Source organism: Amphichorda felina (assembly GCF_050947745.1).
Source record: "Amphichorda felina strain 45539 chromosome Unknown scaffold_2, whole genome shotgun sequence".
NCBI lineage: Eukaryota > Fungi > Ascomycota > Sordariomycetes > Hypocreales > Bionectriaceae > Amphichorda > Amphichorda felina.
Window position 1 is genome coordinate 1,065,894 of NW_028145048.1, and position 19,547 is coordinate 1,085,440.

Consider the following 19,547-nt stretch of genomic DNA (forward strand, 5'->3'; position numbering starts at 1 on the left):
TGATGAAATCTTCCCCCTCAAGTTTATCCGTTAACCAATGATTAGGAGGAAGAAACTGCTTCCGAGAGTCTCTCTCATAAAGCATTTTTATCGCCGTCGTCATTAATTCTCGAAGACTTTCAAGGCTCAGCCTCGTAGACACCCTTTGGGTCGTCCCAGCTTCGTCGGAAGGGGATCTCGCAGAGTGTGGGTCGTTCCCGAAACCAGAACTCAAGTATGAGTCCAACCGAGAGGGAGTGGACGTCTCGAATCTAGATGGACTTGAGGCAATCTCGCGCGCCTTGTAATGTAGCGCGAAAGCAGTGTTTTTCAAAAACGTCGTTAGGGACTTTAGGTCCTCTAGCGATAGACTACATGCTCGAATTCGCGAAGGCTGCTGGTTGCTTTGTAAAATCCCGGGGTGGATACTGCTGAAGAAATCGTCGTCGTCGCTGAGCCTCAAGACAAATATGTAAAGTTCGAGGAACATCAAGACCACCCGCCACTCCCGTTCCTCCGATGCTCTCCTTGATGCAGGGAAGGTGCCGTGGACGTAATTTCGCAAGATGTTAACAGGCCGTTCTGACTCTGTTACTAGCTTGCAAAATAGCGCGCTACGACGAACATCTTGCCACAAAAACTTGGGCGTGGGGATTTCGCCTTCTGGGGTTGGTATAGTCGCTAGGAATAGTCGCATGCGTATGTCGTCAGCTTGGCTCGGGAAGCAGAGGAGTAGCGTTGATGTGTAGCCAGCCAGGAGACTTGTCCCTTGCTGCCCTTGTTCCGAAGACTGGGTGACGGCTTTGTCCGAGAGATCTCGCAACAGCCTTGAAATGCCCTCGTTGTTGACCAGAGAAAGAAGCTGCCGGCTCACGTAAGGATCCAAAGGTACAACTTTGGAAACCCCAGGGCTTGCTTCTACCGACTGTTCCGATGGTTGTCGAAGACGAAGGCTAATATCGGATGATAAGGCAGACAGCTGCATATGGAGAGCCTCTAAGTAGCCAAATACTTGCCCATTACTCGCAGCAGCTGATCCCAAATCGATATAGTGTGCCAACAGCCAGAGCAACTGGTCGTTCGATACTTTAGGACTGCCTGTATACCCATGTAACACCGCTGAACTCAGGTTAGAAGAATCAATGTTCTTCGCGAATAGACCGATGTTGCCTTCGAAAAGACGCAAGTCCTCATGCACCAAGAAGCTAAATGCTAGGGCTTTGTAAACATCCAGCTGGAGCTCTGCCTCCCTGTCAGCATCGCAACGTGGATCTAGTAATCTTAGCCGTAAGGACTCACCTGGAGTATTGGCTGTCGTGAGGGGAATTGCAAACGCATCGGCTAGCCATTCCAACGATGCTTCATCCAGATGGTAGTACTGGAGAATGCCTGCTAGGGCTGTGTAATAACCATCCACCACTGTACCCAGGGTGCTGGGAGAGGCTGATATTATGCGAGCGGTCAACTTTAGTAGCTCAAGTACTTCTTGAGGTTCGCGAAGACTGTGATATATTAGAGATCTCTTCGCTAAGCAACACTGGAGCGTAACGTACGTCCCACCAACCACCGTGTTCAAAGCCTCGGACAATATTTGTACAAAGCGACTCATTCGGGAAGGATGGGAATCCGAGGGAGGTATCCGTGAGACTTCAATTGTCGCACAGTCGCGGACAAAAAGAAAGAGGCGATGGATGTCGTCATGGCGTCGAGGAGAGAAGAAGGAGAGGAGTAGGTTGAAGGCAAAAGGTAGTCTCTCGGTAGTCGCGTGACTGCTGCTGGTATAGAGCCTATCAAATGAGCTTCTCCTCGAGTTGGAGAGCTCACTTCTTGCTCTATGCCCTCTCCAGGTACGCTGTATCTCTCCGGCAGCTTTCAGGCGTTGGCGCTCTGCCTGCCGTCTCTCGCGATCGGCCTGTGCGTTCGATACGGTCTTGGTGGCGTTCGAGACTGATGATGGACTCCATGAGGTGTTGGAGAACGGGTTCCCCGCCTGCCCGCTGAGGTTGACGTTGCGCGGGCGTCGCGAGGCGCCGGTGAAGGTTGAGAACATGATCCCGATGTGACAGAGGCCGCCGTTCGTGATGGGACCGACTAGTGGAGCGAGAACGGGGGGGACATGTCCCTATGGCGGTTGGAGCGGTTTGAGCTGTTGGTAGGTGGCTCTGTTCTAGAAGGTTCAGATAGTGGCCTCAGTCAGCAAGGCCGATGGATGCCTCGTTTGGTGTATGGCGACGGCAGCGTTACGAATACTACAGCTGTTGGTGGGGCTGGTCGGACTTGGGATGAGGTCAGTACGGAGTGGAGTGAGTGCGACCTGAGGTGACCCACAGCTTCTGGGTGCTCGTTCCCAAGTTTCTACGTAGTACGGAGTACCTAAGTTAGGTATGGATAATGGGTTGCCTGATAAGATAAGTAAGCAGGTGCCAAGGCACGTCAAATCCTGACGACTGGGTTCCCAAATCCCCACCAGCTTCTGGATGTAAATATTCATTGTCTGCTATGTACGGACACGAGGATTTTTCCTGACTAGGACCTAGGTAAGGGACGCGAGATTTTTGAGTTCGTGCACCAGGACATCCGGAATGATAACCTTGGAAGTATGTCGTAATTGTCGAGGGGTTGAGCATGCTGTTGATGGACTTGCTGTTATTGTTTTGCAGAACCCGTCGTGCCTACCTTTGGGCGGAGACGAAAGTATCGCGAGCGCCTTCTCGATAAAGAAAAAGACAATGAGCGATCGTACGACGTTAACGGGACAGCGAGTCAGCACGGTGGCGCGGTGTTAGCGTGGAGGGGACAGAGTTTGAAAGCGGTCAGCGCCAGTGCGCCAGCGTGTGTGACAGTGTGGCAACCTTGGAAGGCCACCTCAACCACACTGGTGAGAGTTCGGGGTGGCAGGCTCAGTGGGAGGTGAGCGTCCAAACCCGCTGCTGGCGCCCCGAGGTGAGCGAAAGGTGCGGAAGGGTCGCTCCACCGCCCAGAAAAATTATGCCCATCTTGAACGAAATTTCTCTTCCTCTCCTCTCCCACAACACCCACCTTATCACCAACGCAACTCACCAAACCGAAATTAAGTCGAGTCGGTTAAGAGGGACGGTCTCCGTACTTGTTCTCTCTGCTTGCTCACTTGTTCGCCCAATCCCAGAAAATCACCAAAAAAACTTGAAAACCCCAAAAAAGATCCCACCCACCCCCTCGCTGGCTTTGTTCTCCCCAGTCCTCGACTGACCGACCAACGCCAACACCCACCTCAACAAACCCTTCGAGCCTGCCTCCTGTCGGTTTCGAAGTTTCTCGCTACATTAATCCCGGTCTGCTGCTTCTCGCCTGCAGTCCGCTCTTCCTTCATCGTTCACGACGACCCGCTTGACCATCTCTGGTGCGTTTCACCCCTCCCCTTGGCATTTGTCCCAGTTTGATCCCACAGTTCGACTCCCATAGAGACATAGGCTGACTTCAATTCGTTGGTGTAGTCCCTTCGAGTCTTCCTAACCTCACAATGGCTGCGAACACTGCTTCTGGCGCTGTTGATCAGCTCGCCAATGACCTTAACAACACGTCCCTCAACGGCAGCGGCGATGTCAAGGCTCCTTCCGTCGATACCAACGTCGCTCCCGCCGACGATGCCTCCGGTCCTACCCCCGGCTCTGCCGCTCCTCACCCCCAGAACTCTGCCTCCCTCTACGTTGGTGAGCTCGACCCCTCTGTCACCGAGGCCATGCTCTTCGAGCTTTTCTCCCAGATCGGAGCTGTCGCCTCCATCCGTGTTTGCCGCGATGCTGTTACTCGTCGCTCCCTTGGCTACGCCTACGTCAACTACAACTCGACTCCAGATGGCGAGAAGGCTCTCGATGAGCTGAACTACACCGTCATCAAGGGCCGCCCTTGCCGTATCATGTGGTCTCAGCGTGACCCCGCTCTCCGCAAGACTGGCCAGGGTAACGTCTTCATCAAGAACCTCGATGTTGCCATCGACAATAAGGCTCTCCACGACACCTTTGCTGCCTTTGGTAACATCCTGAGCTGCAAGGTTGCCCAGGACGAGAACGGCAACTCCAAGGGCTACGGTTTTGTTCACTACGAGACCGATGAGGCTGCTCAGCAGGCTATCAAGCATGTTAACGGTATGCTTCTGAACGAGAAGAAGGTCTTTGTTGGTCCCCACATTCCCAAGAAGGACCGTCAGAGCAAGTTTGAAGAGATGAAGGCCAACTTCACCAACGTCTACGTCAAGAACATCAGCACCGAGGTTACCGACGATGAGTTCCGCGAGCTGTTCGAGAAGTATGGCGATGTCACCTCCTCTTCTCTCGCCCGTGACCAGGAGGGCAAGAGCCGCGGTTTTGGCTTTGTCAACTTCACCACCCACGAGGCTGCTGCCAAGGCCGTTGAGGAGCTCAACGGTAAGGATTTCCATGGCCAGGACCTCTACGTTGGTCGTGCTCAGAAGAAGCACGAGCGCGAGGAGGAACTGCGCAAGTCGTATGAGGCCGCCCGTCTTGAGAAGGCCAGCAAGTACCAGGGTGTCAACCTGTACATCAAGAACCTCGACGACGACGTCGATGACGAGAAGCTGCGCCAGATGTTTGCCGAGTTTGGCCCCATCACTTCGGCCAAGGTCATGAGGGACTCGGTTACTGAGGGCGAGGAGGACAAGGAGGACAAGGACAAGGAGAACAAGAAGGAGGAAGCCGCTGAGCCTGAGGAGGAGAGCGCCGACAAGGAGAAGAAGTCTGAGAAGAAGTCCACGGACAAGAAGCTCGGTAAGAGCAAGGGCTTTGGTTTCGTTTGCTTTAGCAACCCAGACGATGCAACCAAGGCTGTTGCGGAGATGAACCAGCGCATGATCAACGGCAAGCCTCTTTACGTTGCTCTTGCTCAGCGCAAGGATGTTCGCAAGAGCCAGCTTGAGGCTAGCATCCAGGCTCGCAACCAGCTGCGCATGCAGCAGGCCGCCGCCGCCGCGGGCATGCCTCAGCAGTACATGCAGCCTCCGGTCTTCTACGCTCCTGGCCAGCAGCCTGGCTTCATGCCTCAGCAGGGTGGCCGTGGCATGCCCTTCCCTCAGCCTGGAATGGGTATGCCCCAGCAGGGCGGACGTCCCGGCCAGTTCCCTGGCTACCCTCAGCAGGGCGGCCGTGGTGGCGTTGCCCAGCAGATGCCCCCCAACATGTACGGCATGCCCGGCCAGTTCCCTCCTCAGTACGGGCAGCCTGGTACTCCTCAGTTCATGGCCGCCATGCAGGCTCAGGCTATGGCTGGTGGCCGTGGCGGTGTTCCCCAGGGTGGCCGCGGTGGCATGCCCGGCAATGCTCCTCCTAATTCTGGTGGCATGCAGGGACCCGGTATGCCTGGATACCCCCCTAACAACCGCCAGCAGGGTGGCGCCGGCCGCGGTAACGCCAACGCCCCCCGCGCCCCCAGCCAGCAGGGCGGCCGTGGCAACGACGTGTCCCCCTCTGCCATGATCCAGGCTCAGCTTGCCGCCGCCCAGCCCGCCCAGCAGAAGCAGATTCTGGGCGAGATGCTCTTCCCCAAGATCGCCGCGGTCAACGCCGACCTTGCGGGCAAGATCACTGGCATGCTTCTGGAGATGGATAACAACGAGCTGATCAACCTGTAAGTTCAATCCCCTGTGTGCTCCTACTGCCACTAGCGATAGCTGCTAACGTTTCAAAGCATCGAGGATGAGGCCGCTCTCAAGGCCAAGGTCGATGAGGCTCTCACTGTGTACGACGAGTACATCAAGTCGCAGGGCACCGAGACGAAGAAGGAGGAGGAGGAGACCAAGGCTTAAGCCTAGGTGACAGTTCCTCTTTTTCTATGGACATTTCCTTTGTTACATTGTTACACTTAACGGACAACATTTATCACCCGTTGCGACCAATGCCTCTCACGCCGTCAAGTGCAAGGGCTACCACTCAACAAGCATCATTGCCAGCTTGTTGAAGGTATTCTATTGAGGCATCATCATGTACGGATAGACTTCTTTGGAATTTCTTCTCAGGAAGGAAGGGAGGGGAAAAGTTATGATTGGCAAGGTGGCTACGGATGCCACCCTTTGGGGATGGCTGCAGCAATGTCCGTGGACCGAATCCACCTCGGAAGGCGTTGAGGATCGTAGGTTTTCTGAAGTGGCCTGTAGGTCGATACCCCCAGGATGGCCACCGTTTTCACAGGCTCAATTGGAGCAGTTGTTTTTCCATGCGAGGAGAGCTTCTCTAATACAATGACATTCCTTAAATCTGCTGAGTGTTGCGTCCTGGTATTGTGATGTCTTCTCACGGTATACATGACAGACCTGATGAAGCCCTAACATCTCAGCTTGATTGCAGCTAGCCATGCTATGTACTATCTGCCTACCTGATGAAACGCCGGGCCATGCCTCTGTTATTTGAAGCCACCAGAACTGTGTTCTGGATGCAATGAATGAACCGCTGCGCCTATCCCACTCGCAAAACGCCATCAAACAATGTCAGAATCCGCGTCAACTCCTCTTCTCAGGTCTCCCACCTAAATAGCCTTAAAGCCAGCCGAACAAATCCATCGAACTAGTGAACGCTAACACCACATCTTGCTCGCTCCCTCCCCCTTTACTTCCTCCCACCCATGGGCTCCCACCCCTGCTCGACCAGGTACCGCCGGCCCGGGGTGCTGGCAAACATGCTCTCCATGACGCGGCTCTTCTGCACGCGCCGCACGCCGCCGAGATACTCGCTCACGTCGGAGATGCCGCGGATCTGGTCCTCGAGGGACAGGGTGGTGGCGTTGGCGCCGCGGACGAGCGGGGAGACGAGCTTGGCGCGCAGGCCCTCGAGGGACGACTTGAGGCTGAGGAGCTTGGTGTTGTGGTCCTCGAGGACGCCGCGGTTCTGGACCGTCTTCTCGCGGACGTCCTGCAGCAGGACGAGGTTCTGCTCGAACTTGCGCAGGTCGGCGGCGCGCGGGCCCAGGATGCGCGCCCACAGGCCGGAGAGCAGGTCGTCGTGCAACTCCTCCTGGGCCGACGTCTCGCGGACGACGGTGCGGCCCAGGTTGATCATGTGGCGATCGACGGCCTCGAAGAGCGCGAAGAGGGTGAGGGAGTGCTGCAGCTCCGACTGGATGGCCTCCTCGAGCACCGTGAGGAACTCGTGGAAGACGCGCTGGACGACGCGCTGCTCGCGCTGCGGGTTGGAGGGCCCGAAGAGGAAGCTGGCGGCGGCGCCGATCGGGGTGAGGGCGCCCGTGGAGTCCTCGAGGATGTGCGCCTGCGAGAGGATGTTGTGGACGTTGTCGTAGGCGAGGGAGAGGGCGGAGGAGTGCTTGGTCTTCTGGAAGCGGTCGAGGTGCATTCTGGCCCAGTCCATCACGTTGAGTATGCTGAGGACTTGTCAGAACAAAAATGGGCGCCAGCACAACTGTTGAGAGTGTATACTTACGCGTCCATGTCACCATCAACGCGAGAGAGGAATCTCGTCATCTCCTCCGCCAGAGTCTTCATGGTCTCGCTCAACCCGTCCAGGTCCGATATAATGCTCGGCGCATCCTTCATATCACTTGTCCTCACACTCTCGCCTAGGTCCCAGATGGCGATGCTGGTGGCCTGGAGGTCATGTACCTGTACAATGGCATGCTCCGAGTAGTAGATGAGAGGCTCAAAAGAGCGCGCCAGGCCAGCAACCTTGACAAGATCGCCAGCTGGTCGGGGAGCGGCGGGTTGGATCAGCGCCTTGAAGAAAGAGATACTGAGTAAAGCAACGAGGATGGAGCAGATGGTGGAGGACCAGGTGGCGGTCGCGGTGGCATAGTGTTTGCGGACAAAGTTGATGGCCGTCTCAATGGGCTCAGTGCGCTGTTGGACTTCGGCGCGGACGGCAAACCGGATATCTAGCATTGTCAGCGTCGAAATATTGGGAGATGAGGGTAGTTTGGTGTGGGTTTGCGCGTTACTCACAGTTCTCTGTCAGCGGCTCCGGTGTTGCCAGTTCAGAACTCGGCCTTTCAACAATCGGTGCTTCGACATTCGGGCTCTTCTGCCGAATTCTCAAGGTCTCATCCTCCACCATCTTCTCAGGGGACGAGTGCCTTGTCCTTTCAGGACTCTGGCTCCCCAAGGGCAGCCTCGTGCGGATAGCCCTCTGCAGGATCCCGTCGTCGTCACCCTCATAGTCGTCATCCGCAGGTGATGTCTCGCGCGAGTACGTGTGGAAGGGCACAGGCAGTGCGCCCAGGACATCAACGGGCCCTCTCCAGAACCCGCTGCTGCGATCGCCGTTGCCGAGCCTCCGCCACGCCGGCGGCGAGTATCCACCGACGGAAGCGGTCTCCGACTCCAGGAGATCCTCCTCGCGGTCCTCGTCCTCGTCGGCCTCTGTCGTCGCGGTCTCGCTGGGGCCCATCGAGTGGCGCAACAGATCCGGGCTGGGGGGGTGCTCGAAGTCCCTCAGGGAGACGTCGAGGGCGTCGATGGTCTCGCTCATGGCCTGTTGCTTCTGCTGCTGCTGGCGCGGAGGCTGGGGTGGGTTGTCTGCGCGGGGGCCGTTGAAGATTATACTGGACCAGGTCGGGGCGCGCAAGGACAAGAGATTGGTCCTGGAGTATGAGTGGGCTGTCGCTGTGGTGGCCGCGGTAGGAATAGTAGAGGTCGTGGTCGTCGTCGTGGTCGTCGTCTTGTGGAGGCTCAGGCAGGGCCTTATCGGGCGACGCAAGTGAGCGCAGGAATTGAGGAACAGTAAAGGACCAGCGCGGCAGAGCCAAGGCGCGGCGCGGAATATAAAGCGCGAGGAGGATAAAGAGGACAATGAAGCTGGCGAGGTATGTGCTGGGCGAAACGGTGACGCTGATGAGAGAGAGCGAGACGTTGTTGTTGACGGTCAGGAACGAAGTCATGGATGCGACGCCCGCTCTCGGCACCTTGATCCCTCCCCCCCCCCTGGTACGGTCTAGTATCCAAGTCAGAGACGCTTAACGGCTGTCACCTGACCTGCTCGTCTCTTGTCTCCCGCAGCGTTGCCGTTAGGCCAGTCCACATAGACAAAGAGGCTGGCGTGAGTCGCAGCGCTTCTGGGCCCTTGCGAGCTGGGGTCCGGACTTCCGGTTCACAGTTTCACAGCGGCGCTGGCCGAGATTAAGCCTAGACAATAAGCACAAGGAATTGCAAAAAATTATGAACAGAGTGACCGTGCGATCATGTCAGGGGCGAATAGTGCCAAATGGTGCCTCGGGGTTGGGCCTTGGGTTGGGCGGTCTCCCCAAACGGTCGCCCTGTCATGAAATCGAGAGGTTGGGAAGGCCTCTTGTAACTCCACGTCTCATCAGCCCTTGCGACCAGCCAATCACGACTAGACGACACAGAGGGCGGCCACGTCCCAGGGACCCAGACCGCCTAGACTGAGAAAGGTGTTCAGGGAATCAAGCCTTCAGAGGCCCTGCCTATTATCGCATGGGCCATGCACCCACTTACCGGCTGCCGGCTATGCGTCCGCCGTGCATTTGTTATTGTCGTTGACTTGTTGTGGCTGTTTCGAGCCGATGCTCTCGCGCGCGACGTGCTTCATCATGGAGAGGACGTGTTCAACCCCCGTTCAAGTGCGGGGTGATAAGATAGCACATCATCAGCACCGTGAATTGCCCCTCTAGGGGACCCAAGACACAACAACACAACAACAACAACGCGAGCACTTCAAATCCCTGTCCACCACCTGCTAATCCCATTGGTTCATTGGTCGTATACATCATGATGCCACGGCTCGCTTGGTCCCTCTCTTTCATCATTGGTCATAAGAATCTGTAAACATAGGTGACATCCCGTCCTGCTACTCATCCTAGGCCGATCCGTCCCCCAAACAGCCCAACCGGTGCAGACTAGATCACTTCCTGTCTGCGTTACGAGTGATAGTATCCATACCGTCCCGCAAACGCCTTCCCATCTCCGTGGGTTCCCCTCCTCCCGGTGTACATAACCCACCTAGTACCTACTCCGTAGTCTTCGTGACCCCGCTCTTCCTAATCGGTAGCAGTAGTGCCTGCCCTCTACCCTGGAAATGACATTACACACATCATCTTCGCCTTGGCTGAGCCTGCTCCTAATCGACCTTGGCGTTCGCAAGACTGCGTGCTGTCGGGTTGTTGAGGTTGTTCACCTGCCGCACCGCCGTCCTCTTGTACTTGCTCTGTTTCCGGAGTCGCTTCCTGGCCACCATGACGGGCACAGAGCTCTTGGTCACCAGGTAGTTGGAAAATGATCCAAGAATAACCCTGTAGCACATTCGTTAGCGTACAAAACCCTCGCACGAATCCGCGGCAGGCATCTTACCCCTTCAGCGCGCTGCGCCCTCGGCTTCCAATGACGACTAGCGTCGGGCTCACGAGATCAATGACTTCGGTGATCAGGTGCTTGGGGTTCTTGCAGTGAAGCACCTCCACTATGACCCTCACCTGCAGCTGCGTCTTCCTTAGTAGTCGGAGTACCCTGTCCGTGATGTCCCGGACGGCCCGCTGCCGCTCCTCCTCAGCCTTGTTCATCCCCCGGGCCGATGGTGCTGGCGACGTCCTGGGCGTGTTGTTCACAGACTCTCCCTTAAGGTGGAGCCCACCTGGCGCGGACTTGGAGCTGGTCATCGAGTTGATCGCGGCCGCCTGCTCCTTCATAGCCTTGGGGTCATCCGGCACTTGGGCTCCCTCTCCGGGCACGATCCCCGTCTCCTCATCCACACAGTAGATGGCAATCAGCGTGTCTCCATCCCGGAGAACAGTGCCGATGGCCCATTCCAGCGCATGTGTCGACTCGTCACTGAGATCCGTCGCTACGAGGTACTTTCTCAGCCTTCGGTTCTCCTCCTCTGCAGTCTGAGCGATCTTGTTGTATTCTCCTCGGTAGATGATGCGAACTGCCCGGTGTCCTTCCGTCTGGGACAGAATGTTGGTCATGGAGAACGACAGCTTCTGGGCTCTCCTGATATCGTCAAAATCCGCCTCCTCATCCGAGTCAATCATGGATGGGGTTGCTGAGTTTGGATTTTGGTCATAGCTCGTGTGAGGATGGACAGCATTCTTGCTCGGCTTGACCGTGTCACCAGAAGAATTGGTGATTTTGATCTCCGGCTCCGGGATGAGTGAGCGATACTCGTACTTATAATTCCCTGCAATTTGTGTACCTGCGCCTGATAGTTAGCTAACAGACATGAATCTCAGAGAGAACGCAAAGGCCGACTTACGCTCTTCCTCTGCCGCTGCAAGCAGGCTGAGTGTTTTCCTCTGGCCCCCTCCTGAGCGCGAGCGGGACTTGCCCTGGGCGCCCTCTCCCTTGGCATCGGGGTTAAGTGCCCTGGGCTCCTTCTTCCGGCCACGCGTTTCGTCATCCGTCGAGTACGGCTCTTCGTCCTCGCTTGAGCCCAGCTGTTCGCCATCGGGACCCAGGTAATCCTTGATCAGCCTTCCCTCGCCTGGGTCGCCCGAGGCCTTCCGCATGGGCAGTTGCGACAAGCTTCCGGTAGAGTAAGCAAGGTTGGCATCGGAGAGCCGGCGGTAGGCGTTGCTGAGATCTAGCACCTGCCCGTCGTTGAGGTACGTCCTGCCCTGCGGAAGCTGGGGCGAGAAAGTGGCTGGCGATCTGGATCGGTTGCTCAAGCGATTGTGGGGGGACTTGGACTTGTTCCCCAGCCGATTCAGGCCGCTGAGCGACGAGTTGCGCCCTCTTTCACCAGGGATATGTAGGCCACTAAGATCGCTGTTGCGAAGGGCTTCACCAAGGGCGCCGCCTCTCGTCTGATTGCCCTTACCGAGCTGGGCAGCCCGCAGTGGCAACTGGTTCAGCTGGTTGCCACTGTGAGCGCCGTATATCTCCGAGAACTGGTATTCCGACGTCGGGTCGTTGCGGCCGCCCAAAGGGCCTGGCTTGTAGGCGGCATCGGACATGCTGCGGTGGTGTGACGACTGACTGGTACTCCTGTTCTTGGACCCAGATTCGATGGAAGATGTAGGAGAGTTGGGTGTGGTGTTGCTCCCCCCAGTTGGCTTCGGTGGTGGGGGAGACAGCGGCGACTCGGTATCCAGCATGCTCCTGACAGGTCCCTGTCGGGTAGGACTTGGGCGAGGTTTGGCTGGAGCCGGCTCCTCGTCAATATCGAGCATGCTCCTTACAGGGGATCGTGGGGTTGCGTAGGGAGATGCCGAGCGGCGCTCCTTGTCAGGAGCAGCACTGGCCGTGTGCTTGTTCTCAAGAAGAGCCAAGACCTCCCTCCGCTCCATGTCGAGCATGGCATCTATACTCATAGGGCGACTGTCGCGGGAGAGCGGCGAGGGCATCGACGAGTCTCTCTTTTGTCGATGCATGTTGGGCAAGTGTTATCGAACGCCGCGCGTCGTTCGGGTCGATGACGTTGATGGGGATAGTTGTTATGTACTGCTCGTAGTGTAGAGGAACGTGCTGGGCTCCTAGCGTGGAAATTTGCGGTGATGGCGACTGATTGCCGGGAGGAACCAGAGGCGCATTGTTGTATCGGTAGGCTCGACAGATTCAATACATGGCCCTGGAGCGCAAACAGAATGCCCCTCAGTGTACGTGTCGCCAAGCGGAGCTGAATGCTCGAAGTTTCTCCAGACAAGGACCGAGTCGGGCAACAGAAATGGAGTATGCCTGCGTTGGGTTCTATGCTCACAAGACAGCTTGCGCGCTCGTGCAGTAACGATTCAAGGGCGTTATGTATGCGTAAGGATGGTGTAGAGGATGAAAATACAGTCAAGGTCTGGACTCCGGCTCATGTGCTTGTGTGGAGTCGTGGGAGGCCCCCAGATCGAGGACGGTCCTGGTGTGATGGTGGCGGAGGTGGAGAGGGAGGCTCAGACTCCGAAGGAGGGGAGTGGGGCGCCCTGTAGGAAGTACACAGGGCGGGATTGCGAGCTCTGTTCGTGCAGGCTACAGGCTCCCACAGCACCAATGGAGGGAGCGGCTACAAACCCCATTCGCAGTCCCAGCTGGACCTTAAATCTGACCTTAAATCCCGAGCTAGCAAAGGCTCTAAAGCGGGGGAGAAATCGACAAAACCGACAAACCTCCTGACGAGGCCGACGCATGCGGTTGCAGACCACGGTTCGCCAAGATCCACCCCTCGACCACGTACTACGCCGGTACACTGGAAGCGTCAGGCAATTTTTGAAGCTGTCAACGCTTAGCGTCCACAAATGTCGTATCCACGGGCTAGACTCGTACTGAGCGGCCCAGAAGTCGCGCAGCACGTCCACAGGGGCTGAGTCACCACACGGCTGAAGCGGTGGTAGCCGGCCAGATCCACGATCAAGGTGGTTGCGATTGGTGTTTGCTCTTTTACATTATGGTCAATCGGCAGTTTCCGTACCGTGTTGGACCAGGCGAACTGGGAATGATATCGCCTATCCATAGTATCAAGTCACTGGGCGATGGCGTGGTAGCCTTGCTAAGCGCATGCTTTGACAGGCAACTAATCGCTATCCTGCTTTTACATGTATTGTTACAGATTCAAAAATATGCGTATGATACACAAGGCCGCCGCCCCTGGCTCGCTCCTTCGTCGCTTCTAGTTGCCCTTCTTCCTCTTGACCTTCTTGTTGCTGCCAACATTGACACGGGCGGCCGTGCCCAGCTTGTGCAGCGTCTTGCGCTTCTCCCACACCCCGGATCTCCCCTCGATCACAGCGATGATCTCCTCGGCGAGTCGCTGACCAAACTGCTTGCGGCCACTGCCCTTGGACGGCTTCTTCGCCACCGCCTCCAGGATCCACTGGAAGGCAAATCTCCTACGCGCCCGCAGCGCCAACGGGACGGGGATTTCGAGTGCTCGTCCACCACCGGCGCCACCTGCCAGGTGCTTGATCTTGAGCAGGGGGGCGACCGAGTCGATCGCGATGGTCAGGTACAGGATGGGGTTGAGGGGTAGATGCGAGGCAGGCGGGGTGCCCGGCAGAAGCGGGAACTTGGGGCTGTAGATGGGCGCGGGCGAGGTCCGCAAGACGTTCATGAGAGTGGCCATGTGCTGTTAATGGACCAGGTCAGTCTATGCGGGAAGGAGCTGGAGGAAGCGGTGGCATTGGAAACGTACCCTCTGAGCAGCGCTCAACTTTCCATCCCTCATAATGAGGCGGACAAAAAGGTCCACGACGGGGTGATAGCGCTTCTTGTGGTTGAAGTCGGCTGGGAAAGGCTTCTGGGGCAACGGGAACTTGTGTTCTGTGCGTCGACGGAATCCCCTCGCGAGAGCTGGCGAGCTCACCGCACCAGATGGAACAAGAGCTTCCGCCTCACCAGAAGGCGGTATCCTTCCCGACTGGTAAAGGCTCTCCTCCTGTGCCTTGGTCAGGCCCTCGTCGCCCTCCTTTGGCGCAGTCCGGCCGCCGTAAAAGATTTGTTCCAGGGCCTCATCGCTCAGTGCATCCGTTGGGGAGCCGCCAGATGAGGCGGACTGCGTAGCCGGCTTCGAGGTCTTCGATTGATCGTGCGCTGGGGGCAATTGGCTATTGTTGGCGTCGTCCGAATAGAATCGTCTAGGTCGTACGGAGCAGAGGAATGGCTCGGTCCTAGGGGCGGCAGGCCTTGACCGAACGGCAAGCGCCCTGCATGTGCCCCAGACCCTTGACGTCGCAGACATGGCAATCCTCCACGTCGCTCGCGGCGTCTGTCGAACTGGTTCTTGTCGATTGGACCTGGCGTCACGGTCCTCACGGCCTCAATCAGCTTCGCGACGAAATTTCCGGGTACCCTCTGTGGTCGGATTAATAAAAGACCGATGATCCTTGGGTGGATTACATAACCGGGCCACGCCGGGAGAAGGCACTTCTTCAATGCGGCCTAAGCGGCCCAGGCCCCAACGGACTCAACTCTTAATTCCCAAGTGATCGCCACAAGGATGACGCGCCGGACGGGGTTCTACAACAGCAGCTGCTCGTCCTTGATTGTGTGACGTCCCACGACGTCTTCAACGACTCTCACTCTGCGATGATGCAGAAACAAACTTCCCTCCGTGGCTCATGAAACAGCTCTCACCTTGCTAGTGTTTAACATCGCAATGCCAGTGTTCGGTCAACGTCCACCCAGGGCTGAAGGCTTGTGGTCTTCAGCTCTCTTGGCCTCAACCTGCAGCTTCTACGTCTAGCCAACAGTCTCTACAAGTTGCACATACCTACTTTGTAATATTAAATATTTATTATAAATTTACCAAGTTAACACACCCAGAAACTTAGCGTTGAGCGGAGCTTGAGCTTGCCGGCCTAGGACCTAGGTCGAGGCATCTCATGGGGCACGGAGATCACCTACTCCTCCGGAACATGGCGACCCCAGGCGGTAGCTAGCAAGTCTTGGCTTCGAACTCGTCGTTGGCCGGGCAAGACAGTGACGACACACGGCCCGTTAGGCCTTCAGGGTTTCCCGCCGCATGTAGCGGCATGCCGGACTTTAGCGGGCATTCCCACGCCTCTCCAGCAACGGCCACGTTGGCGTCATATTGGACGCGGGGCGGAAAAAGAAAGATCGGCAACGGCAAGCCCTCACCTCACATCCTCGAGTGGTCGAGCGAGGTTTGCAGAATCATCATTCACTGCGTGGTGAGCAACATCAGGCACTGAGCCAATCATCTACAGAGTCCGCCGCTACGCCGAACCACCGAGTATAGCAAACCAAAGAACCCCAGGCAGAAGAGCCCGTGCGGCCATAATCAACACCGAAAAAGTTTCAACTCCGGTGAATACAAGGAGGAAAAGAAGCCTAATCAATGGCTAAATCTGGCGGCGCAAGCCGAATGACCGTGTCCCGTTTCCGCCTCCCGGTGTCCAGAAAAAAGAAGTGACCCCATGGTTGCCTTGAGAACTCCAAACAGAATGACAACGCTGAAGATGGCAGAAGACATTCCCGATAAAAGAAGGTTAAAAAAACACAGAACTTTGACAGGGTGGACTGCGCCAGGCAGTGCTTCGACCTCCCATCTCAGCAAGCAGAAAACAAGAAACGAAGGAGTTGTCGCCGGGACTGTTGGACTACTATGAGCCGCCCATCAACCAGTTGTAGGCAACCTCTGCCACATCTTCTTTGGCATTGTTAAGATACCTCCCATCATACCAGTACCGTGCCGACAACGAGTGACCATCAATGGTGACTTTGCTGGACCAAGCAGTGCGGCCCCCTTGATATTGAATTGTCAGCCCGGTCCCTGAGTGGCAGTGGCGATATATACATGAGACAAGAAAAAAAAAGGGCGCTTACCACGGCGGTCCGAGTACATCTGAAAAACGGGTGGTTGTAGTTGAGCCTCACGGCAGCAGTCTTAAAACCCGGGGTTAGCGCACTTGAGCCGCAAAGGGGATCAGAAACAAAGCAATATCTCACCTTCAAGGCGATCCTGCCAAGTCGTGGCCGCCGTGTGTGTAGCTGACGAGGAACTCATGATGGTAGTCATGGTCTAAGGGGGGGAATAACTCTGGGAGGGTGATGATGGTGTCGAGTCCCCGAGTGGTGGCTGGCTATACTAATAGTATTCGTATGGCGCCGATAAACTGCTCACGTGGGGGGCTTGATGCGCTGTCCCCTGGGGTTCCCAAAATGGGCATACGAAAATCAACACAGAGAGAGGGAGAGAGCCCAACAGGCGATTTGATTGTGACCGGGGTTCAAGATTGAGGCGTGGTGGTGTTGGTGTTGTGGCAGCCTCGACGTCTTATATCCTAGCTGGTCTCGCGGTATGACAGGTGGGCGGGCCACGACAGAGGGAGCGGATGGCCGCGGCGCAAAGACGAGGCGAGCAAAAAAAAGGCAGAGCAGTGGCCTGATACAATAAGGCAATCAATGTTGCCAGCAGACTCCGGGAAGCAATGATGCTGTGGACCGGGTTCCAGCTGGCTGGCTGCGGCTGTGTGATGTGGCAGAAGCGGATTAGTTGCTGCCGGTGGCCGAAGAATGGCTGCTGTCAAAGTGCGAACAAACAACAGGCTGTGATGGGCCGAGGAAATGCGCAAAGGCTGGCCGTGTCCGTGCTATGTGCGAAGTAATCTCCTATGTCGAGGGCGAGAAAGAGGACCGGATGTTTGTTTGTGTGCGTCAAGTTGCCATGGATGAACAATGGGCCCAGCAGGTGGTGCGTACGGAAGATTGCATAAAGGGCATGCGGGTAGTACTATGTATGTATAAGGGTGGAAACTAGAAGGGCAAACGGGATCGGGGCGATGGATGATGGTTCAAGGGCAGACAGATTGTTTGGCGGCAACGGCAACGGGCGGGAGGATGGGGGTGGGCACTGGGCGTGGGCGAGGGGGCGGGGGAGGACCGTTTGGAACGCTGATGGAATTCATGTGTTTTTTTTTTCAGTTTGATTTTTTTTTTGGTGTTCGTGTCAGACCAGGTGAAAGGACGTGATCCCACGCATGGGGTCATGGGCCATGGCATGGTCCACGGTCCATGGACGAGGGAGAAATGACGATAAGGCGACCGGGGCGTGTCGTTGCTTTTTCCCCAGCCTTGGGGGTTCAATGATGTGGCATGTTAGAGTCGGGTTGCTGAGCGTGCTGGCTTTGGTGGGTTTGGTGGGTTTGCTGGGCTTGCCAGGCGTGCTACGGTCCATGCTAGGCTTCAAGCTGCTAGCACTTGGGCTTGTTAGTGCTCCAGCGGAGTGCAGGCAAGCTAGTGCAGGCAGCTAGTGCATCCAGCTAGTGTGGCCAGCTAGTCCCTGTTGGGTGGTGTAAGTGCCGGAGGGTCGCCTCGGCCTATATCAATCGACCGTATTCCGTACCCAAGTAAACCCTGGTCCCCGATATTTTTCGCTTGCTCTATCGCCTTTGTTCGTCTCCTTCCTTTGCCCGAGTCACGGCGATGGGCTGGTCCGTGGACCGAACCACCGCTATGTGCGTCGTCTTGCGCATTGGCCGCTTCGACAGCTGGTCGCCGCCTGTCAGTGCTCGCCTTGGACTGCTGGAGTGAGAACCGCGGCCCTAGCCCGTGGGGCTAATGCGATGATTATGCCATTCTGGGCCTGGAGCCCACGAGTAGCAGACAGTGCCGGGGCCGCGGCCAGCTTCCGGCCGGTGCGGCACTGCGGCACTGCGGTGTTGCGGTGCTGTTGTGCTGCGGTGCTGCGGTGCTGCGGTGCTGCGGTGTTGTGGTATCCGTACTGCGGTCAGCACTGGCGACGCACCCGTGAACGGATACGGGCAAGACGGGTGGACGGCTGAACGGTGGAACCACAGGCAGACGACATGGACTCTCCCGTCAAGCCCTCGTGTCGCCGATGCCGCGACGCAGTCCTCCGCCTCCGCTCCTCGTCCGGGCTTGTGAATCACTCAACAATGGTCAATGGCATCCCTAGTGACACTTGTTTGACGCGAGGGAGCGGCGGCCCAGAGGCCAAAGCCAGCAGACAAGACAAGACCAAGGAAAACGTGGGCGAACACCACGAGGGAAAAAGAAATTCCACAGAGGTATTTCGGAGTAGGCCACGGGTAGGTCTCTAGGGGGTTCATCAGCGCGGATACCTCTACCTACCACCGTTTGACGTTTCTCTCTGGATAGAGTCCAAAACTCCAATCCGTACGGAGTATCCGTACATAGTGCTACTCGTAGTATGAACCAGTGGGACCCCTTGCGCCTTGAACAAGACAGCCCCCGGCCCCGCGTCCACCCCAATGCAACCTCAACGCCGCCAAGATGGCTGTCATTAGCCTGTTGGGCTTCAACAAAAACCGGTCAGCCGGTCAACCGGTCTGCCGGGGTCGTTTTAGCGCATTGGATCATGGAACCGCTAGACTGCCACGCTGCCACGCAATGCCAGGCACGTGCCTCTCTACGTCACCATCTAGGCAAGGATGTAACTGATACTTCGGCAAGCTTCGACATGTTCGTTGAAAGAAGGAGTCCAAGGCAATGGAAGACGTCGTCGATTGGTGCCTAGACGTTCAGTTCGGAACGCTGGGGCGCGCAAGTAAGGCAACTGCCACCCACGGTTGCGGTGCACTTTCCCAAATACAAACATGGCCACGATATGACCATGACCCACCACCCACCACCTGTTTTTTGAACTTCACCCGCTCCTCGACGCTGCATCACCGTCATCCTTCTGACATCAGTTGCTTCACATGACCCGCCATACCCCATATGACTTCAATTTACTACTGGGAAGATACTAGAATCCCCCAATTCCCGGCCATCATCCCCCAGCATCTCCAGTCGGGCCCCAGACGCCCAAAGAAGACCTATGTACGCGGTACCTACGGCCACATACATCGTGTCCCAACTTGTCTCGCCTCTTGAGCCCCCCCGCATCTCCGTGACCCGGGACGATCTTGTGTGCACTGCTTCGCTGTGCTTTATCTGCACGAGGGTCAACATGCAGCCATGCGCCACCGTCAATCCGCCCATACTCCCTGCCCAAACCTGGCGAAAGGACCCTGGGGGGCCTCCTGGAACACGTCGACACCCCACGGATGAGGCAGCGGAACAACCAGATGGCCAGGTGATAGATCCTCTGCATAACAGTGCATACGGCCCAGGCCGCAAGTGGCTGTTGGGCTCAGCTGCGGGAAACCGATGAGCTGGTGCCACATCTCATAGGGTTGTACCTATTGAGGTGGTCTTA

The 19,547-nt window shown here is 56.8% G+C and overlaps 4 protein-coding genes across 4 annotated transcripts; 1 reads left to right on the plus strand and 3 right to left on the minus strand.

Moving 5' to 3' along the window:
* Window positions 1-3,478: 3,478 nt before the first annotated feature.
* Window positions 3,479-5,776, plus strand: PAB1 (polyadenylate-binding protein; the record flags this gene model as incomplete). The annotated part of the gene is made up of 2 exons (XM_083191369.1): window positions 3,479-5,598; window positions 5,659-5,776. 2 exons carry the CDS (start codon window positions 3,479-3,481, stop codon window positions 5,774-5,776), a joined length of 2,238 nt encoding a protein of 745 aa, XP_083052583.1.
* Window positions 5,777-6,572: 796 nt separating this feature from the next.
* ACO1O0_001891 (uncharacterized protein) lies at window positions 6,573-8,850 on the minus strand (the record flags this gene model as incomplete). The annotated part of the gene is made up of 4 exons (XM_083191370.1): window positions 6,573-7,341; window positions 7,401-7,848; window positions 7,916-8,462; window positions 8,521-8,850. 4 exons carry the CDS (start codon window positions 8,848-8,850, stop codon window positions 6,573-6,575), a joined length of 2,094 nt encoding a protein of 697 aa, XP_083052584.1.
* A 1,196-nt stretch (window positions 8,851-10,046) lies between these two features.
* Window positions 10,047-12,234, minus strand: ACO1O0_001892 (universal stress protein; the record flags this gene model as incomplete). The annotated part of the gene is made up of 3 exons (XM_083191371.1): window positions 10,047-10,218; window positions 10,277-11,117; window positions 11,178-12,234. 3 exons carry the CDS (start codon window positions 12,232-12,234, stop codon window positions 10,047-10,049), a joined length of 2,070 nt encoding a protein of 689 aa, XP_083052585.1.
* Window positions 12,235-13,514: 1,280 nt separating this feature from the next.
* On the minus strand, window positions 13,515-14,582 carry ACO1O0_001893 (mitochondrial 37S ribosomal protein uS7m; the record flags this gene model as incomplete). Its single annotated transcript, XM_083191372.1, has 2 exons — window positions 13,515-13,970; window positions 14,037-14,582. The coding sequence occupies 2 exons, from the start codon at window positions 14,580-14,582 to the stop codon at window positions 13,515-13,517; spliced, it is 1,002 nt and encodes a 333-aa protein (XP_083052586.1).
* Between the last annotated feature and the right edge of the window lie 4,965 nt (window positions 14,583-19,547).